The sequence below is a fragment of the Ascaphus truei genome, chromosome 3 (genome assembly GCF_040206685.1).
Source record: "Ascaphus truei isolate aAscTru1 chromosome 3, aAscTru1.hap1, whole genome shotgun sequence".
Lineage (NCBI taxonomy): Eukaryota > Metazoa > Chordata > Amphibia > Anura > Ascaphidae > Ascaphus > Ascaphus truei.
The window spans coordinates 119,849,799-119,875,597 of NC_134485.1; the positions used below are offsets into that span (position 1 = coordinate 119,849,799).

The 25,799-nt window shown below is 40.9% G+C and overlaps 1 protein-coding gene across 2 annotated transcripts in view; it reads right to left on the bottom strand.

The window, feature by feature from the left end:
• Positions 1 to 25,799, bottom strand: part of NME7 (NME/NM23 family member 7) — a 225,237-nt gene that overhangs the window by 91,347 nt on the left and 108,091 nt on the right. For both annotated transcript variants that reach the window (XM_075589425.1, XM_075589424.1), the window contains exon 7: positions 22,444 to 22,549. In XM_075589425.1, coding sequence (XP_075445540.1) covers positions 22,444 to 22,549 — 106 coding nt within the window. The remainder of the gene's footprint in view (positions 1 to 22,443; positions 22,550 to 25,799) is intronic.

The window sequence follows — 25,799 nt, forward strand, 5'->3', positions numbered from 1 at the left end:
TGTGAGATATATATAGCGTGTGTGTGTGTTATATATATGTGTGTGTGTTATATATGTGTGTGTGTTATATATGTGTGTGTGTGTGTGTGTGTGTATGTATATATATATATATATATATATATATATATATATATATATATATAAAATCAAAAAATAAATAGATGATACCGTTCTGTGGCTAACGAAATGCTTTTATTTGTGCGAGCTTTCGAGATACACTGATCTCTTCTTCCGGCGATGTTACAATGAATGAAGCAAGCAAAAGGTATACTTAAAAACAGTGTCTCTTGGAATGTTATCTGTGATAGTCCTTCCCCCGGGGTGGATGTGTTTTATGGCTAGAGGTGTCAAAAGGTTCCTGAAAGCAAGTGATGTAAGAGTGCGTGTGTGAATCTGTGTGAATATAAATGAATGGAGAGACCACAGTATATACAGTGCTTTACAAAAGGTGTGTGTGGAGTGGGAGTGGATATAAATGGTGTGGGTAGGTGTGGAAATGTGAGAGATTGTAGCACAACTAAAAGTGTGTGTGGATATTATGTGGTCCCTATAGGTGTACAGGGATGGAAAAACAAGGAGTATTAGTATGTGTAAGAGACAGCTGTGTGTGCATACATATAGCACAGTATGTACAGACATGGCTTATAGCGCTCATGGGAAGAGAGTTCACTTGTGTCAGTAATGACTCATAAAATTTCGATCTCTGTTTAGGTCACCGCTAAGTGTCCCGAACAGTTGCATAAATTTGTATTCATGCAACAGTCTCTCTTTCGGTGTTTTAAGATTACCTTTGAGTATGGCAACCCTCAGATCGTTCATCTTATGGCCAGAGTCAGAGAAATGTTCGCCGACAGGACTGTCTCTTGATCCGCGTGTGATGCTGTGGCGATGCAGGTTCATTCTCTTGTATAGCCCCTGCCCTGTCTCACCTATGTAGTAGCAGCCCCCTGGGCATTTCATGCACATGATGAGGTACACGACATTGCTGGAGGAACAGGTGAACCTTCCTCTGATTTTGTATTCCCGATTCCTGTGTGGTATTTGTATTGTGTCCGCTGTGTAGAGCATTGCGCAGGTTTTGCATCTTGGGTCCTGGCATGGTTTCGTCCCGCATTCAGTTGTACTGCTGAATACTTTACTCCTCACCATAATATTCTTGAGATTATGGGGTTGTCTGTATGATAATAAGGGTGCTTCAGGGAAGACATGTTGCAGTCTTGTATCTTCCTGGAGGATGGGTTGTAGTTTCCTGGCGCTCTTGCGTAGGGCTCCTAGGTGTGGGTTATATGTGACCACCAAAGGTACCCTGTCGCTTGTCTCCTTCTGTTTGTATTCAAGGAGATCACTTCTTGGTATTCTGGTGGCTTTGTGAATTTGCTGGTCTACAATTCTGTGGTTATATCCACGGTTTATAAAATCTGATCTCAAGGCTTTAATCCGCTGGTCTCTGTCTGCTGTGTCGGAGCATATCCGGTTGTATCGTATGGCTTGACTGTAGATGGTTGCATGTTTGGTGTGTGTCGGGTGGAAGCTGTTGTCCCTCAAAAAGCTGGCTCTGTCTGTAGGTTTGCGGTATACAGAAGTCTGTAGTTGGTTGTTCTTTATAGTAATGGTGGTGTCTAGGAAATGTACTTCATCCGGGGAATGGGTGAGTTAAAGGTTGATGGTCGGGTGGAACGTATTGAAGTTGTCATAGAACTGTAGGAGGTCCTGTTCGCCAGAGGTCCAAATCAGGAGGATGTCATCGATGTAGCGAAGGTATGTAAGGGGTTTCAAGTGACAGGTGGACAGAAAGTCACTTTCCAGTTTTGCACAGAACAGATTGGCATACTGTGGCGCCATCCGAGTACCCATAGCGGTCCCGGTTGTCTGGAGGTATGTGTCATTTCCAAATGTGAAGTAGTTATGGGTCAGAATAAATTCGATGCATTTAGTCACTGTCTCTGTGAGTGGCTCCTGCGGTCCCAGAAAGTATCTGCAGGCTGAAATCCCATCCTCTTGGGGGATGTTTGTATAAAGTGACTCTACATCCATAGTTGCTAGTAGTGTTCCTGTTGGGAGAGGGCCAATGGCATTCAGTTTGTTTAGCAGGTCGGTGGTATCGTGGATATAGCTGGGTGTGTTCCTGACAAGTGGTTTTAGAATGCCCTCCACCCAGCCAGAAATATTCTCGGTAAGTGTGCCAGATCCAGAGATAATAGGGCGCCCAGGGTTACCCTCTTTGTGAATTTTAGGGAGCATGTAGAATGTGCCAGGTTTTGGGTTAGCTGGTTTCAGGTCCAGAATTTGTTCTCTTGTGCGGATTGGGAGTGTTTTAATGATCCTGTTGAGTTCTCATGTATTTTTTAGTTGGATCCTCCTGCAGTTAGGTGTAATACTTTGAATCAGAGAGTTGCCTGTGTGCTTCCCGCAGGTAGTCTGTGGTGTTCATTATAACCACTGCTCCTCCCTTGCCGCAGGTTTGATTGTTATGTTGTGGTTGGCCTTTAGCGATTCTATGGCTCTCCTCTCCATCAGTGTCAGATTATATGTTTGTTTCCTTACTTTGTCCAGGATGGTGGTTTTGGCGCTGTGTCTGAAGCTTTCAATGTACCGGTCCATTGTGGGGTTGCGCCCAGTTTGTGGGATCCAGTTGGATTTTTGCTTCTCCCTGCTCATGTGCAGCGGCTCTCCTTCCGCCGTGTTGGCATAATCTTGGTTGTGTCTGTTGTGGAAGAACTCCTTAAGACGCAGCCTTCTGAAGAATTCTTCCAGGTCACTGCACAGCTCAATCTTGTCCATAGGCTTGGTAGGGCAGAATGTGAGACCCTTTGATAATACTGAGGACTCTGCTTGATTAGGTGTGTAGTCTGAGAGGTTAACAGTACAGTCCTGCTGTTGGTGACTGTCAATGTTTGTATTATTAGTTGTTGTGCTGGCTGCTGCAGTGTGTCTCATTCTTAGTCTCAGACTGTGCAGTTTCTTTTCCTTATTGCCAATTAGACCCTTCAGGAGTTTTTCATGGAATGTTTGAAGTCCTCTCCATGTGTCTGTGTGTAATTCTCCTGTCTCCAGGATGCAGTCTATCATCTCTTTTCTCCTGTTGCTGTAACAGATGCTGATCAGATGGTTCCATAATCTTTCTGGTTCCATAATCTTTCTGAGTTCCTGGTGCACAGTTGTTGGGAGAATTTTGTGTTGTATGTGTTGGCAAGTGGGTTTTTGAGGACGAGTCCTTTCGGGATCAGATGCTCCTTTTTGCATTTGCTGAGGAAGATGATATCGCTGTCTAGTTGTGCCTGTTTTTTCAGTAAATCCTTTAGCTTCATTTGAGTGCGGTACAATGCGGTATCTTCCATATTTTCATGTAGCGGTATCAGTACCGTGTTAGCCGAGCTTCAATAATCAAAAAATAAATAGATTATACGGTTCTGTGGCTAACGAAATGCTTTTATTTGTGCGAGCTTTCGAGATCAGTGTAGAGGGAGAAAGGGGGTGGCCCGGTATTAAAGGGTTTGCACCCCATATGGCCATCCCCTGACCTCACCAGAGAGACTAGGGGTTAACTGGACTGCGGTCCAGGGATGAGGTTTGCACCTTGTTATACCTTGAAAATGTATGTTCCCCTGTTCCCACGTTTTCATTATAAGCATGTATTTTAATGTTTTAAAGTGCATTTCTGTATCTCCAGTTCTGGAGGTCGCAGAGAGTTCATATTTGGCCAATATGTGGAGTCACTGTAGGCATTAAAAACTGGCAAAGGTCGACCCACTGAGCCCACCAGTATGGAACTTATTAATATGGGTAGATATTAAAGTGTATATGTATTTTATTTTGGATCTGTTCTGAAAATGCAGACGCCATTTGCTAGGCTAATAAGTCATGAAGGGCAGACGGCTGAGTAGCCTAAGCACGGTGATCAAAAAGTAACTGCCTTGATTGTTACCCAATGTCTAGGGATTAAGTATTAGTCAATCAACAAACTCTGCCAGTCTAATTGTTACCTGAGGGCATGGGTTAGTCTGTTAGTCTGTGTCTCCACAGAGAGTGGATACAGATAATTGTTCACCAATAGGCTGTGTTCAATGTTAAGAATAGGGTTGCACAGGTATATAAACTGTGTCAACCCTACAGTTTTTAGTTGTGCTGGAGTTGTGCTTCTGTTTCCATCTTGAATGTCACTGGACTGCTGGAGAATTGCTAGTGGATACTTCTCCATACCCCAACCCTAAGTAAGTGTTATCTTCTTGTCTGTTAATTGTACTATATTGATGTGTTCACCTTATTTAAGGAATAAATTATATTTTATTATATTTAATCCTCGTTCAGTTCAACCCAGATATTTGGTGTTCATTATATCTTGTCATAAGCTACCGTGACAATCAGTGTATCTCGAAAGCTCGCACAAATAAAAGCATTTCGTTAGCCACAGAACGGTATCATCTATTTATTTTTTGATTATTGAAGCTCGGCTAACACGGTACTGATACCTCTACATGTATGTATATATATATATATATATATATATATATCTATCTATACACACGTGTGTGTGTGTGTATACACACACGTATGTGCGCACCCCAGCGGTCTGACAGAAGTATTCTCTGACATCCGGTGTCTGCCGCTGCCACAGCGTTACTCCTCCCTACCGCCCTCCTGTCCCATTCACATAGTCCTCTTCTCCTTCCGCCACCAACTGCTGTCCTCTGCCGCGCTTCGCTGCGGGATGCCGTCCTTCTCTCCCTCCGCCGGCTGCTGCCCCTGTCGCTGCTGAGCTTCACTGCAGGATGCCGTCCTTCTCTCCCTCCGCCGCTGGCTGCTGTCCTCTGTCGCTGCCGGCTGCTGACCTTCGCTATATATCCATACATACATATACACACACACACATATATATATAATTTATATATATAAAACATATATATATATATATATATATATATTGTGACATAGTCCAAAGATGTTAGGCAGCTTTCTGCCCCGTTTTAGAGCAGAAAGTGCAGGAATAGTTAATGATCCGTTCCACAGCTTCCCATTAACTCAGGCAGCTGGATGGAAAATCCAGACCACAGATTACAATGGCTCTAGTTCTCCCTCACCTGCTCTTCAAATAACATGCACAGGTACTTAGAGCAGAGAGGTTTTGCATTTCACTCTCTCTCCTTGGAGCCTGGGGGCTGGGGGTGTCTCTGCTCCCCTGCATCCAGTATCGGGGTTGACGGCCCCTCCACGTATCACAGTACCAGAGGATTTGCCTGGACTCCACGAACAGATAAGACAAAACAAATGGTTACTGCTGTTGCTAAAAGACTGTACTGTATCTTGTGACCCTAAATGAGAGAGCATTGTTTTAAGCTGGGGAACCAGTTTAGTTGGCCAGCAGCTGTTAGAGAGACTGATTCTGATGTGTAGTTAGATCCCTGAAAGGGATAGGATTTTGCTTATATGATTTTGGTTTTATTTCTTGAAATAACAGTGTGGGAAATATGGTAACACTGAAATATGTGAACTGCTGAATGAAAGTATCTGAGTACCTCTAACCTTCACATGTTAAAGCTGCAGTACCTTACTTGGATGAAAATAAAGCAGGCAGAAGCCTGAGTTAAGCAGCATAATACTTTGCATGATCCTGTTTGTTGTATAATTAACCCTAGAAGACTGTGTCGGGAAGAACCCAGACAGACGTCAGCACTACAAAAGAGGGGCGTTTGTCACATATGGTGAAGAATGCGGGCAGACACTAAAAAGTCTGTGGGTTTGCAAATAAATGCGGGGGTTTAAAATGGCCGCCGAGCTGAACTAAAGTACAGATGCTATGAGTGAAGTCTGTCCCACTGTGTATATCAGTTGTGCTTCTAGCATACACAGAGAATGTGCGAAGTGTGGATGCAATAGCACCCTGAACCCAAACAGAAAACCAAAATGTTTTGCTGAAAAAAAAAAAATTTGCATCTAGCAAGTGCTGTTTGTAAAGCTAATGCCTTTTGCTGAAGTGAGTGAATTTGCAGCTAGCAAGTGCTGTATGCAAGTTGCTGAAGTGAGTGAAATTGCAGCTAGCAAATTGTCCCTGCCGGGTTTCTAAAATGGCCGACGTGAAATGTTTGTTGTGTAATGTACGTAACCATACAAAACAGTGTCCCTTCAGGCCATACTATGATCACGACCCTGGAGGAGAGCCGTACCCACAGATGAATTTAGTATGCGGGGCCTGTCGTGAAGTAGGTCACATGGAAGATGTGTGCCCCAAAATTTTCAAAGACAAACAGCTGCAAAAGCAAGCAACGCCCTGTGAGTGCAAGCAAGATGTGGAAGCTGATACCAGTGAGCGGGTGCCCAGTACCACTGATATCTCTGGAGCTAATAAAGCAAAAAGAAAGAAAACTGTTCCTCAAGTCACAGGGGAAGTGAACGAGCCACTTGAACCTGCACTGTCAGGACATGCGTCAGAAAGGCGCCGAGATGAGCAACAGCCCATAGGGCCTGGCGCAATCGTCCCAGGAATGACGACACGCCTAGAGATGACAAAGGCTACTGCTACCATCATAGGCAGAGAGCCAAGCGAATCAAAGAAAACAAGAACTGACTGGAAACTATGCTATGAGATGTCCCAGAAAGATGTGCAAAACTTCATCACAGAGTTAGGGGTTTCTCGGCAAGAGGCTAGCGCGCTTAAAGCAGAGCTGGAACTCTCACGCCATGAGGTCTACGCTCGCAGCACAGAGCTGTGTACATTGAAGGAAACCTATGAGAATACCCTGAGTAATTTAGAGACTGTAAAAAGAGAGAATGTAAGTCTGACACAGAAAAATTCAGACTTGACTGACCAGATCAGTGAAGGTGATGAGAAGCTTCACCAAGCAGAAAAAGTGGAGAAGCAATTGATCCAGGAAAAGTTAGAAATGCAGGAAGCACTGCAGAATACAGAATCAGCGGCGATCCAGGCGACACAAACTGCAGAGCTCCAAAAAATGGAGGCGCTGATGCAAACCCAGAGCAAGCACCAGATAGAGGTGAAGACCCTGAGGGAGGTCTGGCACGATCAGGTTGAAGAGCTGCAGAAGCAGATGGCTGAGCGCGAGATACAGTTCGCCAAGAGAGAGGAGATCTCCGTCCGTCAGGTGGTCTGCCTGACATTGCGCTATGAAAGCGAGATGGCCGATATCTACAAGCAGCTGGACCACACGGCAAATGAGGGGGCCCGGCTGCAGCTGGAGCTGGACAAGACCCAGAAGGAGCACCTGCAGCTGCAGGTCAAGAATAGAGAAAATGAAACAGAGTTAAACCTCGCTCTGAAACAGATGACGGACATGGGAGAAGCGGCTAAAGTGGTTCAGTCGGGCTATCAATCCTACCTCCTAACCAAGCAAGCTGTACGTTCCTATACGTGTATCTTCAATGCTGTTGCAATATTACGATTTGCTATAAAGATGAAGTTGGAGAAAGAGATTCCAAGGCTAAAAGAGACACGGTCACAAAAGGAGACCAGGGAACGTAAACTCAATGCCCTCACTGATGACAAAGAGGAAGGAGAAAGAATTGACTTTGATTGTGCTGCTGTTATTCCAGAAACAGATAGGCACCCTCCTGAGAATATTCTCCCTGATCTGGGATTCAAAAATCCAGATCCTCAATTTCATTTACGTTGTCCAGAAGATTATCAAACTAGTGGACCCACCCAGGACACCACAGAAGATGTTTTAGCCAAGTGGGTGGTAGTTCCTGAAAACACAAACTTGTTGACAGATCCTGATGACGTGGTTAATATGGACTACGTTTGTACAGAGGCAACTAGTTCTCCAAAACCCAAAGGCCTGATAATGGCCACAAAAGGGAAATCAAAGATTGAAAAGAAAAAACAACGAAGGTTAACACGGCGCCTGAATAGTTCCATATCTCACCAATCTGGACCACACTGTGGAGCCAAGGAGAATCCGGTCCAAGGGTCTCATCAGAAGCTAAAGAAACAGTCCAGTCATTTGCAGGTTGCAGCGGGCTATGAAATAAAGTCAAAGGATGCAATAGACTGGAAGTCAAAAAAAAAAAAAAAAAAATATGTTTGGGGGAACTGACCGATTTAATTTTTTTTATTACACGTGTGGACTATGTCACGGACACTTAACTATGCAAATAAGCATTTTGTCAATATTACAATGTTATATTGGTTCTCTGTGTTGAAAATGTAGCTAAACTACAAATTAATATACAGGGTTGATGGCCCTTAAGATTACAAGGCTGTAGTATAAGGAAAAAAAATATTGGTTGCTTACAATATGAAAAAAAAAAAAAAAAAAAATGCCCTTTTCGGTTGGTAAATTTATAATGAGGTTCATATTCTAGAGTAGAAAAACCCAGGGAGGTAATAGAAATTGTCTGGTTTTGTGAATATATTTAGCAGATCCTGGGTTGTAAGAATGTGTGCTAGACATTTATTTTTCAAAATAGTTCCCTAATAGAGAGCAACAAAAAATATGTTTGCCAAGTATAGTCTCTTATGACGAAACCTATTGTCCATAATTGCCGTGGAAAAAGTTCATATTCGTGTCATGTGAATACTTAATGTTGTACTGAGGAGTTAGCTCAAGTATTTCAGGTAGGACGCTCACCCCAGTGAGGTCCATGGCCGCTCACCCCAGTAGGTGTGAGCTGGGGAGGGGGATATGTGACATAGACCAAAGATGTTAGGCAGCTTTCTGCCCCGTTTTAGAGCAGAAAGTGCAGGAATAGTTAATGATCCGTTCCACAGCTTCCCATTAACTCAGGCAGCTGGATGGAAAATCCAGACCACAGATTACAATGGCTCTAGTTCTCCCTCACCTGCTCTTCTAATAACATGCACAGGTACTTAGAGCAGAGAGGTTTTGCATTTCACTCTCTCTCCTTGGAGCCTGGGGGCTGGGGGTGTCTCTGCTCCCCTGCATCCAGTATCGGGGTTGACGGCCCCTCCACGTATCACAGTACCAGAGGATTTGCCTGGACTCCACGAACAGATAAGACAAAACAAATGGTTACTGCTGTTGCTAAAAGACTGTACTGTATCTTGTGACCCTAAATGAGAGAGCATTGTTTTAAGCTGGGGAACCAGTTTAGTTGGCCAGCAGCTGTTAGAGAGACTGATTCTGATGTGTAGTTAGATCCCTGAAAGGGATAGGATTTTGCTTATATGATTTTGGTTTTATTTCTTGAAATAACAGTGTGGGAAATATGGTAACACTGAAATATGTGAACTGCTGAATGAAAGTATCTGAGTACCTCTAACCTTCACATGTTAAAGCTGCAGTACCTTACTTGGATGAAAATAAAGCAGGCAGAAGCCTGAGTTAAACAGCATAATACTTTGCATGATCCTGTTTGTTGTATAATTAACCCTAGAAGACTGTGTCGGGAAGAACCCAGACAGACGTCAGCACTACAAAAGAGGGGCGTTTGTCACAATATATATATATGTATGTATATATATATATGTTTTATATATATAAATTATATATATATATATATGTATATATATTACATACATACATACATACACACACCAGAATATATGAGTTCATCAGTATTTGTTGATACCTCTTTTTATTTGGACCAAGAATTTGTGTCATGGGACAAGCTTTCAAGAGTTTTCCTCTCTTCCTCAGGTCAAGCAATACCATAAATATATACACACATATACATACACACTGTGTGTGCGTGTCTATGTATGTGTGCGCATGTTTATGTGTGCGCGTGCGCATGTTTATGTGTGCGTGTACGCATGTATACGTGTGCGTGTGCGCATGTATGTGTGTGTATGTATGTGTGCGTGTGCGCATGTATATGTGCGTGTGTGCATGTATGTGTGCGTGTGCGTATGTGTGCATGTATATGCATGCATGTGCATATACAGGCATACCCCGCTTTAAGGACACTCACTTTAAGTACACTCACGAGTAAGTTCATATCGCCCAATAGTCAAACGGCAGCTCACGCATGCGCCTGTCAGCACGTCCTGAACAGCAATACCGGAACAGCAAAGTTGAACTTCCTACCTGCACCGAAGCTGTGCGCAAGCGGGGAGACTATAGAGCCTGTTACATATGCATTATTTACATCAGTTATGCACGTATATGATGATTGCAGTACAGTACATGCATCGAAAAGTGGAAAAAAGGTAGTGCTTCACTTTAAGTACATTTTCGCTTTACATACATGCTCTGGTCCCATTGCGTACGTTAATGTGGGGTATGCCTGTATATCTATATCATACACACACATACATACACACCTAAGCTCCGCAGGGCCCTGTGCCTGCAAAATGTCTCTGTAAAGTGCTATGTAAAACTAGCAGCGCTATACTGTACAAGAACAAGCCATTATTAATTTTAATAACACACACATTGAATTGCACACATTCACATACACACAAAATTAAATATACATATTGTTTACAGTATGATATATACAGATCTGATTTTAAATGAGTTGTTAATATTTAACATTAACTACACTCGTGCAATGGAATAAGGTTTAATTAATTAATTCTGAGCTACTCCTTTTCTGCTGCTGCTTTTGCTCTGACATTTCTGTGGGGAAGATCATGTGACCGGGCAATGACTGATACATTTGTGCTCCATGCACGTGCACGGCTGTGGAGGGGGCAGGACTCACAAAGGGGTGTGCCAGAGCCTGTTACAGAAAAGGAAGGGGTTGTGCCTTTCTAAAGGGTTGCTATAGAAACAAAAATGCTCGTTACATTAGAATACATAAAAAAATATCTTTCAAAGTTGTTTCTTAAAAAAAGAAAATGCTACAAGTATTTTCTCACAGTACAGAACTGATTTATTAAAAAAAACACACATGCAGGATATTGACTGAACTGCAGCTTTAAGTACACAGATGCAACAGCATCGGTTGAACTTGGTGGACATATGTATTTTTTCAACCTCATGTACTATGTAATAGTGAAGATGGCATTTGTCTAAGTATTATAGAAACAATGTTATGACATTTTTTATATTGAGGCAAAGTTTAAAAGTCAAAAGAAAGGTGGTGGTGTGGGGGGGGGGGGGTTCTCTTACAAAGGTTTTTTTTTCTCTTAAATTGTAAAAATGTCATCCAGAGAGATTGATAAAAGAACTGGGTTGAAAACACGCCCAGAAGGGGGGCATATGTTTTCAACTAAAGGGTTTTAGGATATAAGCCCTACAATTCAGTTATGAAATCAGAATTCAACGAAGGTGTGCTTTGGGATCAAACACATGAATTCTCATCTTTCATACTCCAGTGACCTATCTGGGAACAACCTGTTCTGTGGTAAACTTCCTAAATATTGGTCTGGTGCCTAGTGGGGGATAAAAGGGAAAGGTAAACCACCTGCCTGGTGAGTACAGATGGAAACAAATCCCCTCCCCACAGAAAAGGGCTAACCAGCCCTGGAAGGTAAGACTGTATGTAGTTGGTCTGATGGTGTCCTGTGCTGTATGAAATCCGGTAAGCAAACCGAGTCTATAAATCGAATGTACTCACGGTGAGTCCTTGATGCGTGCATCTTACTAAGGTAATCATAGAGAAAAAAGGTGCACTGCTCATTTCCTTCTATAGTTTTCATAGTAAACAGAGACCAAAGACTCTGCAAGTACATTTTTAACCATTTGGTGGTGGTGATGGTAGCAGATTAAAGATAGATATTGTGACAGAGTGAGGGTAAATAATAACCATTTGACAAACCTGTGCGCAAGTTAAGGCGAGTCAGCTGGTAAGCCGTCTGTATTAACCCTTGTTACATATATGTCACGTGCTCACATGTGTGCCGTTCGTGACGGATTGAGGGGAGATATGATTGATTTGAGGTACTTTGCAAAGTGAAGAATATATCAGCTGAAAAGCTGTGTATTAACCCTTGTCCCATATACAAGTCACATGCTCATACTGTAGGTGTGCCGTATCTGACAAGGATCGTTAAACTTGCGGAGGTTATTGTCTCAGGAGTATGGAGTCAACGGAGTGGAAATGAACACGGTTCAGCTCCGGAAACACCCTGCTTCCCACATATTAAAAAAAAAAAAAAAACATGTTCTGCTGCTTTAATTGGGGGGTATCTTTTGGTGAAAACAAACCTTCATCCCCCCCACCCCCCTACTTTAATGATTACAGTAGTGTCATTTCATATTACTAATCCATATGCTGTTTAAAATTAGAATAGTGAAATCATCAATGTTTCGTAGTCCTACTAGGACTATTGCTTGATATTTTAAAACCCAGTGATTCACAAACCGTGGTTCCCCCTTTCAGCAGCACATTGGTTGAATCCAAATTGAGTACAGAATGTGCAACACATGAGCCAGATCATTGTGTCCTTTAGATGTAATACAGTAGGTACACCATGTACCAGTCAGCCCACCATTGCAGCTAATATTATAACATTTAAAGACACAGTTACCTCAGCTATTGATAATTTGGTTTCTCCAAATCCACGATATCTCAACCGCCTCCCTCAGGGACCACCAGCCACAACATGTTTTTGGAATAACCAACACACTTGCAAACAGGTGAATTACACATAACCTGCATATGAATATAATGGGAGTTGGTTGCCTAAGAAACCTGGCCTGGCTCAGGGAAGTGTAGAACTATTGCTATTTACAAAATATAAAAGTTTAGCGAGATTTGGGGGCAAAATAAAAATACCACTTGTAAGCACATTCACATGTCTCAGATAGGTCTGCAACCCTACTTTTCACCATTATCGCCTTCCATACAGTGCTTCCACTGCAGCAAAGTATTCTGGGAAATGACATGCAAATGAGCACACTGTCACTGTCTGCTTCAAATCCATTTTAACATGGACCCCTATAAGCATATGCCTCCTGTATTTCACAGTTTTTCAGCATAGCCTGGGATAAAGAAGTAAATAGACAGCAAACCTACCCGCTGACAGCTGTTTCGACCTTTTGGGTCTCTTCAATGTGAGGCTGGTTAATCTGGGTTTCAATATGAAGCAGGGAACAGTGTACAGCAAATACAAATATAACTTATGAGCACATTCACGTCTGCAACCCTGCTTTTCAGCATTATCTCCTAGCATAAAATGCCTTGCCTGGGTCAGGGAGGTGTGGAACTATTGTTATATGTAAAATATAAAACCTCAGGGAGATTTGGGAGAAAAATACTATTTTTACCTTCAGTTCACCAGCATTGGATTGAGAGAACTTGTATCATAGAGAAAGAAAAAATATGCCATCTTTTATTTTTAAGGAGACGATGGCACGTAAGGCTAGGTCCCCGCTGCCTGCTGCAGAGCCCGCTATGGCATGCGTTACATGGACAAGAGCCAGCCATCAATGGCAACTTTTTCTTAAAACAGAAAAATTGTGTTCAGATCTGGCGACGGAGCGCTGGCCACGTCCCCCGGCCGTTCAGCCAATGAGGGCGAACCTGCCGGTGACATCATGGACGCACCCCTTGCTACGCTCCTCCTCCCCCCCCCCCCCCCGTCTTTCCCCCTGCAGCTCTACACAGACCGGGGATTAGAGCTGCACGCGCCGCCTGCCTGGCAGGCGCGCAACGCCGACACGGGGACAAAGCCTTTGTATCAGGAGGAGTTGGCACGCATGGTATGATCATCTGACCACAATTTGTTATGGATTTTTAGAGTACACTAATAAACTGCAAATCTGACTCTGGAACTCTTTTAGCTACTATGCGGTTTTTGAGTGCAGAACATTACTAGCCAAAGGTTACATCCAAGAAAACAAACAAAAAATAGGTGGTTGAGCACTCAGAAACTATACCCTTAAGTGATCAGTGTAAATGCACAGTGGTGGGACAGAACTGTACCCAAAAGGAAGGGAGCAAAAGGGAGGGGTAGGGGGGAGAGAGTGGAGGGAGTAAATTGGAGCGCGGGGTATACTGTATGTTCTCTCTAGTTGTTATACAGGATCTGCGTGCTTGGCAAAGGGTAATGACACTGAGATGACTTATACCACAGTGTATGACATGAACCACATAAACCCTTACTCAAGGCAGGCGATATAAATAACTAATGGAGAGTCAACACCTTGAAATGATCTCTAATAACACAAGAACAAAACTTATTGAATAATATCTCAATAGATTGAGACTAAAAAGTAAATGGAGATTATAGCCTAGTACTGTATATGGCAAAACAAAGTCCAGTCAAATATAAAGTCACTTGCAATGGTTGCAGTCTAAATGTAGGGAGAATCAATCTTGCAATAGAACCTCAAACAAAACAATAAAGAAGGGCGCAAGTGATGCAAATGAATACTTTATAAAAAGATAAAATCATATAGATGTCACATAAATATATAAAACAAAGAACAGGATAAATTACGTGATATAAAGTAGAAGCCCGATTCAGGGGGATGTGCAGTCTCTCGTCCGTCTCCTGGAAGTTCTCCACGGGTCCCTGGGAAACTCAAGGGGAAGCTGATGCCGAAGTTTACCGCTACGCCGTCTCCCTGCTGAAGCAACACGCCTCCGTGCGCCGGACACCGAGGGGTTGCGCTCGTTGCCGGGAGAAAAACTGATGTTGCGGCTGGCATGCTGCTCTCACCCTTCACTGGAACCCGGATGTGACGTAACTTCCGCTCGTATCAGGTTTGAGCTTTCTGGGAAATCCCGTGGGCTATACGCTGTGACTAGCTGACAGCAACAAGAACACAGAAGCTGCTGCGGTGCAAAGTCTGTGAATAACTGGAATGTGCAGATAGACCCTCACAAATCTTTAGGGGGTACACGCACTTAGTTCCTAGATTCAACGCATTTCGGCCCTAAGAGGCCTTCATCAGGGTTAACAAAACAGTGTGCTACATCCCCTTCTTATACCCTGGGAGGGGTGGGAACCCCATATCAATTAAGCAATACATTTTCAATTGAACAGTGTTAACCCCCGCATTATTACTTGCCTGGGGCTACAGTAGCTGATGAGCTCAGTGAAAAGAAGGGTAAGCAGCACTCTATAGTATCAGTGGTTCATGTCATGCATATCAGCTAAATCTTTTAATACAGAAACAAACATTTTTTCTTCACTCTAGTATGATAGACCCTAGTCTAATAAATTGATATTTAATAAAAACTGGCTTTCCATCAATATTTGTGTATAATTATTGGAATCCATATTACATCATACTTTATGACACTATTGGTTATCAAACAATATATAACTGTATATCAACCATTTCAAATGATAGTTATTCACTACAATATCATTGAATGATTAATAAAAACAATTGGGTAATGCTCTACAACACAAGGGATACATATGTTCAGAAATAAGACATATAAAATCATTAGTAAAAAATCAAACCTTAAGAGATCTTTACACAAGCACCCAGACCAAGATATAAAAGTTTTTTATTTGGCGGGACAGGATAAGCTAAAAAGGTTTAAAATAAGATTATCTATAATGGTCTCAATATACCCAAGTATTACTATATGATTCTAATGCTGTTCTTTGTCATTTCAGACATTCAAGGATATATCAATAATTTGTATGCTAATTTTGGTAATGGGTAGTTAGAATTTTAAGCAATTGTATAAATCTGTGGTTAACTTTACACTTTTTTGAAGGGTGTGATCTTGTAGGTCCACTCAAAATTAACAACAGCTGATGTTTTAATTGTTCTATGACTCTACTAATAGGATGTGAGGTGTCTTAATTAATTCTTAAACTTCACGCCCAGTTCTAGTTCTTTTTTGGGTTTAAATAGCACACTATTCCATAATCAATCATTCCCTGATGAAGTATCTTTTGTGATACGAAACGCGTTGTATAGGAAATAGATTGTGTGCTTTTTATCCATTTTTTATTCTATCATCTATATTTAGCTATTTAGCGATTTATTGCCATTGATGCTCCTTTTTGGTGTTATTTTGCATTAACCACTAATTGGACGAGGTGGAGTGGTGTTATACAATATGCTTGCAGCTCCAATGTGAATGTTTGAACTTTTCACTGTGAAATCACGTGACCGCTGAAAACAACAGACCGGGAGTGGGTGCATTCAAAACCGGTACCAACTAAAAGCTGTTACCCGGGAGCGGTTGCATTCCCTATCAAATGGAACCAGACGTGGAGCGGATACTTACTTGAGTGAGCTGATTCAATCTGGAACGTGAGCTGCTTACACTGATGAGCCGAGAGCGGGTGCCTTCCCTATCAGCGTTGCCTCTACCTTTCCCTCAATGTGGACTGCTATAAAGTTACCTTTCTATTGGTTACATTTGCAGCATATAAGGAGCCTCTGTTAATCTTGTATCGTTCCAATTTTAAACTCTATTGTCCAATCTTTTCTATAATGTTAAGTGTATTTTATGTATGGCCTTATCTGTGCATTTTTTTTATTCAATTGATATTATAAATCTTTACTATCTCTGAAATATGTCTTTTGCGCTAGCAGTTTTTCTTTAATGCTTGCCTCTGATATATTGTGCCATCTTTTTTACTTGCTGCATTTTTCATGTTTTGAACATCATTTGTTCTGACTACCCAAGTTATTTAGCTGTGGTAGAAACTCAGTTAACTTAGAGCTCACCACACTTTTTTCTATATAATCTCTGTTGTTCATGTGTTTACAGGTAAGGCAACCATTTCCTCCACATTTATAGGATCCTATTGGTTGAACCGGGAGCCATGTTTCCCCTGCTCGCTTCGGTGCTTCTCTCTGTGTACTTTTTTTGGGTAGCACACTTGGGGCGAGAATATTCTTTATGCTTCTACGGTAGCTCTTTTAAAAGCAACTGCTAACTTCTCCTCAATTTTATTTTTCAGTAAAGGGTCATTGAGTAAAATCGCCCAAAGATTTTGTATGATTTTTTAAAATGTTATTTGTTGCCCTATTGTGCTTCGTAATAAAGAGACAGTTCTCATTCGTTTGTTTGGCTCCTTTCTCTTCTAGTATTGTTTTCAAAAGATCTTTTCTATCCAATCCTCACACTTCTATCAATGCATCTTCAGTTACTTTGCCACTATAGCCCTTTTCCAGAAATGTATTTTTTAATAACAATGATTGTGTCCCAAAGTCTTGATCTTTGGTGCAGTTTCTCCGGATTCTGAGGAGTTGCCCAAAAGGAATTTTCTTCTTCCAGGCCTGGAGGTAGTTGCTCCTGGAGTCCAGGTAACTATTAGCATCTACCGCTTTAAAGAAAGTCTTGGTACACACGGTGTTATTCTCACTAAAAAGTACCAGGTCCAAGTACTCAATTGATTCCTTATCAAATCTAAATGTAAATACAAGACCCATATTATTCTCATTTATTAATGACATAAATTCATTGAGTCTATTTTCACCTCCCTGCCAAATAAATGTCAGATCATCAATAAATCTATGATATAATGCAATGTTTTTTAAAAATGGATTATTCTGCCATAAGTTAAAATCCTCCCAGAATCCCATGAAGAGAATTGCAAAACTTGGAACAAATGTTGTCCCCATTGCTATCCCACATATTTGTCAATAAAATTGTCCCTCAAATAAAAAATAATTATGTGTTAAAGGCCCATAATTCCTTCCAAAAATATGCCACGGCTGCAATACCTTTCTCGTGATCAATGCACGTGTAGAGCGCCGTGACATCACAAGTAATACAAATCATATCATCAGTCCAGTTAATATTCTGCATGAACTGTAGTAAATGTTTTGTATCTTTTAAATGAGAGAGAAAAAAGATTAGTATTATAAAAGGCGCCAACAAAAAAGGATATAATCACCACCAGGAGGAGACCGATGAGGATTCCAGGTGATAGAGATGTGCTTAAAAACAAAGTAAAAAAACACAAAACATAGTGTAATACTGATTAAACAAACAACATATAATATTAATTCTATATCAGCTGAGATCAAGGGTGAATTGAAAATAACAACATTTAATAAAATAATTAAAACACTGGACATACAAAACATATACAAATGAAAAATACAATGGGTAACAATTAATAGGACAATTAATATGGGACCATGTGACAGCTGCACTGGGTGGAGTGCCCACTCAGCGGACGAAAGATATATAAAAGCGGTGGATATATCTGAGAGTATCCCCTCTCTCTTTCCAGCTACCATTGCTACCGCATCAGGATCAGGGCCAGGGTGATAGTTGCAGCACACCAGACTGCGTGTGGCTCTCTTGGTCCTCGTTTACCTCTCAGCTTCTGACAGGTTAAACACAGTGGATTAGTGCAGCTCCCACCGCTGCTGCGCCGAGTTTGGGGCCAAAGAAGTCAGCTGTGCACGCTAGGCAGCGTGGGCCTCCCTCCGCCTTGGCGTTCTCTCCTCGCGGTAGTTGGTAAATTCCAATAAGCAGATTCGAGCGGATTAGAAGGTTAACAGCAGCAGATTCGTCACGGATCTTGCAGGCTATTCCAATGCACTGATTCAGGTCCCAGCAAATTAACCCTACGCGTTTCGAGAGCGAGCTGCTCTCTTCCTCAGGGGTTCTAGCAATGTGTCCCACAATGTCCTCTTATATAGGTGTCCAAATAAATCCAATTAGCACCCTAATTTAATTGTTGCACATGCGCAATCAGCAGTGTGTGGAAATCAATGTCCATTTATTCACACATGCGCAGTAGTTCTCAATAGTGAAAGGCAAATATAAACAATGTTAAAAATTACGATCTCAGCTGAATATATATATATATAGATATAGTCTATTTGCCTTTCACTATTGAGAACTACTGCGCATGTGTGAATAAATGGACATTGATTTCCACACACTGCTGATTGCGCATGTGCAACAATTAAATTAGGGTGCTAATTGGATCGAGGTAAACGAGGACCAAGAGAGCCACACGCAGTCTGGTGTGCTGCAACTATCACCCTGGCCCTGATCCTGATGCGGTAGCAGTGGTAGCTGGAAAGAGAGAGGGGATACTCTCAGATATATCCACCGCTTTTATATATCTTTTGTCCGCTGAGTGGGCACTCCACCCAGTGCAGCTGTCACATGGTCCCATATTAATTGTCCTATTAATTGTTACCCATTGTATTTTTCATTTGTATATGTTTTGTATGTCCAGTTTTAATTATTTTATTAAATGTTGTTATTTTCAATTCACCCTTGATCTCAGCTGATATAGAATTAATATTATATGTTGTTTGTTTAATCAGTATTACACTATGTTTTGTGTTTTTTTACTTTGTTTTTAAGCACATCTCTATCACCTGGAATCCTCATCTGTCTCCTCCTGGTGGTGATTATATCCTTTTTTGTTGGCGCCTTTTATAATACTAATCTTTTTTCTCTTTCTTGTTATCTGACCAGGGGGTCAGTTTTAGTATTTAGGCAGCCCCCTAATTTAGGGATTGATTATTCATATAGTTAGCGCTACCTAATCTGTGTTTTTATCTTTTAAATGAGACCATAGCTTCTTCCCATGGCCTTGAAGGAAGGAATCAATGTGTTCTGATAGGTTCGCTGATATTGAGTCTGTTCCAGAAACTATTGGCCTTCTTGGAGGATTTAAACATATGGCAGAATAATCCCTTTTTAAAAAACATTGCATTATATCATAGATTTATTGATGATCTGACACTTATTTGGCAGGGAGGTGAAAATGGACTCAAGGAATTTATGTCATTCATAAATGAGAATAATATGGGTCTTGTATTTACATTTAGATTTGATAAGGAATCAATTGAGTACCTGGACCTGGTACTTTTTAGTGAGAATAAAACTGTGTACCAAGACTTTCTTTAAAGCGGTAGATGCTAATAGTTACCTGGACTCCAGGAGCAACTACCTCCAGGCCTGGAAGAAGAAAATTCCTTTTGGGCAACTCCTCAGAATCCGGAGAAACTGCACCAAAGATCAAGACTTTGGGACACAATCATTGTTATTAAAAAATACATTTCTGGAAAAGGGCTCTAGTGGCAAAGTAATTGAAGATGCATTGATAGAAGTGTGAGGATTGGATAGGAAAGATCTTTTGAAAACAATACCAGAAGAGAAAGGAGCCAAACAAACAAATGAGAACTGTCTCTTTATTACAAAGCACAATAGAACAGCAAATCACATTTAAAAAATCATACAAAACCATTGGCCGATTTTACTCAATTACCCTATCTTGAAAAATAAACTTGAGAAGCCAGCAGTTGTTTCTAAAAGAGCTAGAAGCTGAAAGAACAGTCTCGCCCCGTGTGCTACCCAAAAAAAGTACACAGAGAGAAGGACAGAAGCGAGCAGGGGAAACATGGCTCCCGGTTCAACCTATAGGATCCTATAAATGTGGAAACAATGGTTGCCTTACCTGTAAACACATGAACAACAGAGCGACAAGTTTCACCTCAAGTGTCACTAATGAAGTCATTCATCTTAAACACTTCATTATCTGCAATACGACTCATGTGGTATCCTTTTAACTTGTAGTTGTGGGCTACAATACATAGGCCGCACAAAGAGGACATTAGGGGAGCGGTTCTTAGAACACAGATGCAACATTGTTAAAGGATAAATAGAACATGGGGTGTCCAGACATTTTCTTCATAAACATAATCAAGTTCGAAAAGGACTCGTGGTTACAGGTATAGAGAGCATTAAAACATGTACTGCAAGAGGTGATAGGTCTCTGAAATTGTGCCAACAAGAGTTATATTGGATCTTTAAAAGTACAAACAATGCAACCAAGGGGTCTTAATGAGGAGATTGATCTTCTAGCATTTCAATAGGGACCTATCTGTTGGTTAAGCTTGAACTATAGAATACACTACATTTTTGGATTCCACCAGCTGATGATGATCTAAGAGTGACTAGGACCTAATGGGAATTTTATTGTTTTTAGCTTATCCTGTCCCGCCAACCCCCCTCCCCCGCTTTGATTTTTTACTCACGATTTTATGTCTTATATCTGAACACATGTATCCCTTTGTTTAGGATCATTACCCAATTGTTTTTATTAACCATTCAATGATAGTTATTCACTAAAATATCATTTGAAAAGGTTAATATACACATATATTTTTTATTGATAACCAATAGTGTCAAAGTATATGAAATATTATTTGATGTACTATGGATTCCAATAATTACACACAAATATTGTTGGAAAGCCAGTTTTTATTAAATATCAATTTATTAGACTAGGGTCTATACTACTAAAGTGAAGAAAAAATGTTTATGTTTCTGTATTAAAAGATTTAGCTTATATGCAGGCCATGAACCACTGATACTATAGAGCAGGGATCTCCAAACCAGTCCTCAAGAGCCGCACACAGGCCAGCTTTTATGGATATCCCTGTTTCAGCACAGGTGGCTCAATCAGTGCCTCAGTGCTTGAGCGCTGAAACAGGGATATCCATAAAAGCTGGCCTGTGTGCGGCTCTTGAGGACAGGTTTGGAGACCCCTGCGGAGTGCTGCTTACCCTTCTTTTCACTGATGTCATCAGCTACTGTAGCCCCAGGCAAGTAATAGTATGGGGGTTAACAGACTTTTCAATTGAAAATGTATTGCTTAATTGATATGGGGTTCCCACCCCTACAGGGTATAAGAAGGGGATGCAGCACTCTGTTTTGTTAACCCTGATGAAGGCCTCCTAGGGCCGAAATGCGTTGAATCTAGGTAGGAACTAAGAGAGTGTACCCCCTAAAGATTTGTGAGGGTCTATCTGCACGTTCCAGTTATTCACAGACTTCGCACCGTTCTTGTTGCTGTCAGCTAGTCACAGCGTATAGCCCACGGGATTTCCCAGAAACCTCAGACCTGACACGAGCGGAAGTTACGTCACATCCGGGTTCCAGTGAAGGGAGAGAGGGGCATGCCAGCCGCAACACCAGTTTTTTCTCCCGGCAACGAGCACGACCCCTCGGTGTCCGGCGCACGGAGGAGAGGCGCTTCAGCGGGGAGACGGCGTAGCGGTAAACTTCAGCATCAGCTTCCACTTGAGTTTCCCAGGGACCTGTGAAGAACTTCCAGGAGATGGACAAGAGACTGCACATCCCCCTGAATCTGGGTTCTACTTTATATCAGGCAATTTATCCCGTTGTTTGTTTTATATATTTATGTGATATCTATTTAATTTGATCTTTTTTCTTTTTTATAAAGTATTCATTTGCATCACTTGTGCCCTTCTTTTTTGTTTTGTTAAAGGTTACACCCACTAGGATTAACCACCAGGACCCTCTAAAATGCAACATTATATTTTAATGGTATCTTTGGAAAAGAAGGAAAGCATAACTGTTTAAAACAAATACCAACCCTAAAGAAACAAAATGGCAAAAACTACAGAACAAATATAATAAAAGAAGAGGAAAATATTAAGGGAGCCCAAAATAGACGTGAAAAAAAATAGTATTTTAATATGAAGCATTGAAATTGGCACACAAAAAAATACTTAAGTTACAAATGTGGGAAATTCAGGATCTTGTTTTGCTCGGAGTACAGAATGAATGCACATTTTTAATATGTACACATTTTGAGTTTGGAATTCTGTGGCTGAAACATACAGTAGAACAGCAACAACATCATAATGGTCCTACCTTCTGAAACAGCATGAGGCTTAATAATGCAGCAGGTACAGTCTTTAAAATTTGCAGTGTTCTTTGGGCCACGATCTCCACTCGATGGAAAGAAAAACTCTAACTCCTAGCAACAGAGAAGATTAGAAAAGGAAATTGTGTTAACAATCTTTGCAGATCTAAAAAAAATTGAAGCGCAACTGGAATATATTCTTCCAGTTCGACAAAATCTAGAGATTTATTGACGAAAGTTTATTTTGTGAGGCATGCAAATACAGGCATACCCCGCTTTAAGGACACTCACTTTAAGTACACTCGCGAGTAAGTACATATCGCCCAATAGGCAAACGGCAGCTCACGCATGCGCCTGTCATCACGTCCTGAACAGCAATACCGGCTCCTTACCTGTACCGAAGCTGTGCGCAAGCGGGGAGACTATAGAGCCTGTTACAAATGCATTATTTACATCAGTTATGCACGTATATAACGATTGCAGTACAGTACATGCATCGATAAGTGGGAAAAGGTAGTGCTTCACTTTAAGTACATTTTCGCTTTACATACATGCTCCGGTCCCATTGCGTACGTTAATGCGGGGTATGCCTGTAATAAATATGCTAAATAGTAAAAGCAAGGAAAGATACTAGAGCAAACTAAATTGTATCTAGCTCATGTCACTTTAGCATACCCAACTATTTTTTTCAGTTGATGTGTCAAGAATCCTGTTAGGCTATGAGGAGAAATAAAACAAAAGTTTTTTTTTTCTTTAAATAACACATACTGGACATACTTAATAAATACAGATATGTCATTTTACATTCAAAAGATCTGCCTCAAAATAAATCACATATCATTGAATCTCTATCAGCAGCATATTTTCCATGTTTTCATTGTGGATCAGTACTGGATTTAGGTCATGCGTTTATTTAGATAAAGAAGCAAGTTCTCTCCTAGATATAAAATACCTACAGTGTTCAGTTTACGTACTTCTAAACGTTGGAGCGCTTAACTGACACCAGAGATGGTACAGTACTTCAAAATGACTGCCAGTTCAAACATGCATTTTTTTCAAATATTTTAAAGCTGCAGACAAGCAGTATCCTAAATATGGTTTTTTTAATCAGTTCTGTAGTGACAAAATACAAAAAAAAAAAAAACTCTAAATGGCGTTTTTAATGTATTCTAATGTAACAAGCATTTTTTGTTTCTATAGCAACCATTTACAAAGTTACACTCCCTTCCTCTTCTGAATCAGGCTCTGGCACACCCCTTTGAGGCCAGCACTCTCTCTAGCAGTGCGCCAATTGTATCTAGTGACTGCCTGGTTACATGCTCTTCCCCACAGAACTTTGCATCTTTGGTCCTCTTCTGCTGCACTGACAGCCATTTAGTGAGCCCCCAAGCCGAATCTTCGCCGATCGATCAAAGCAGAACGGATCGATCGGCAACCTAGCTAATTACTTATCATTGTGTGGATTGTATTGATGCACATATTAAAGGGATGAATAAATAAAAAACGGCAGCTTGGACTGCTGCTTTAAGTATCTCCAAGGGGTATTGAGTTTAGGAGGCCAATATTTAACGAGGCAATTCAAGCAGCACTTAAAAAGAAAATAATGATATATGCAGCCTTTTATTATTGTTATTGACAACGAATTACCTAAACTGCCGATCCATTTGTTGTTCCGTGATCGATTAGCAAAGATCCTGCTTCCCAGTGTTCACTTAATGGCTGCCTTTCAGTTTCAATCGATCCTTAAGTGAGTGTAACTCAGTGGCTACAATGTATTCTTATATTATTAAATTAACATAATCTATTGTTACAGTTTGCAATTTAAAGCTGCAGTTCAAGATGCTGTTTTAAAAAAAAAATATATATATATTTTCCCCTTCAATATGTGCATCAATACAATCTGCACACTGACAAGTGATTAGCTAAGCTGCAGATCGATCCGTTCTCCTGTAATCGACCGCTTGCTCCGGGTTATTTAATTCAGTTCTTGCACAGCATTCTGGGCAATGTAGTTCTGGAATATGATTAACTGGGCAGTTACTAGATACAATTGGTGCACTGCTAGAGAGAGGGCGGGGCTCAAGAGCCAGAGTCTATCAGAAGGGGAAGGGGCTGTCACTTTGGAAATGCTTCCTACAATAGAAAAATTCAAAATTTCTTTAAAGCATTTTTTTTAAATGCTACAAGTATTTTCTCATCGTACAGAACTGATTTATTAAAAAAAAAAAAAACACATGTATTGTAGGATATTGCTTACACAGCTGCTTTAAACTGCTGGGAATATTTGCAGCAAATTATCACAAAAAGGAAAGTGTTACAAAGATCTTGCACTGCTGGGGAGAAGGCTAAAACCTGCTATAGAAATCAAAAAAATGCTCAGTATATTGAAACTCATTAAAACTTGCATTAAGAGTTGAATAATAATGATACAAATGTAGTAAGTATTATCTAATAAAACAGAACTGATTTATTGAAAAAAAATACACATTGTAGGATATTGCATGGATTGCTCCTTTAAACTGTGTAAAGAATGTCTCAATCATTAGGCAGCCTACGGTCGTGCTTATAATGGCGACACGCGGAACAAACATATGCACAGCAGTAATGGAGCACAAAGTGCGCACGACTGCAAGGCGCGTGATTTTTAAACAGATTATCAAAATTGTTCTCCCTGAGCGACAGCCGCGTCATGTGAGCGGTTCAGCCAATGAGGGCTAACGGCTCATGGCCCCCGCCACCCATCTGCAGTGCAGGTTTCGGGCGTGTGCAGTGTCCTAGTGACGTCACGAGGGAGCGTGCACTGCCAGACCAAGTATAATCAAGTCCTAACAAGATGTGGTTGCTCGCAAATAGCACTGGATGTGTGTGTGTGTGTGTGTGTGTGTGTGTGTGTGTGTGTGTGTGTGTGTGTGTGTGTGTGTGTGTGTGTATGTGTGTGTATGTGTGTGTGTGTGTATGTATGTGTGTGTGATTTACTGTATTCACACCCAAATGTTTTTAAATCTTCGTCTTTTGTGAGTGCAATTGGTTTTCTTGTCTAGATTCCATTGGGCTGTGGTACTCCCTGAAAGCTGCCTAAGTCTCCAACCTACTGTCTATAGGTTTTTTTGAAGATCATCCAGGAAGAACATTTTTTCTTTCCCCCTTACATTATTACTCTTATATATACTCTATCTGGCTCATTTGGGATTATTTCTCATAATAATGAACTTTATGGGACTATTTGCATTTTGTGTTTACTTTTTGTTGACGTTTAATTGCATATTTGATTTGATTTTTCACTATATTGACACATACATTTTTATTTAATATTAACACACTTAAGATAATTACCGTCACATGGATTTACCACAGACATGTAAAG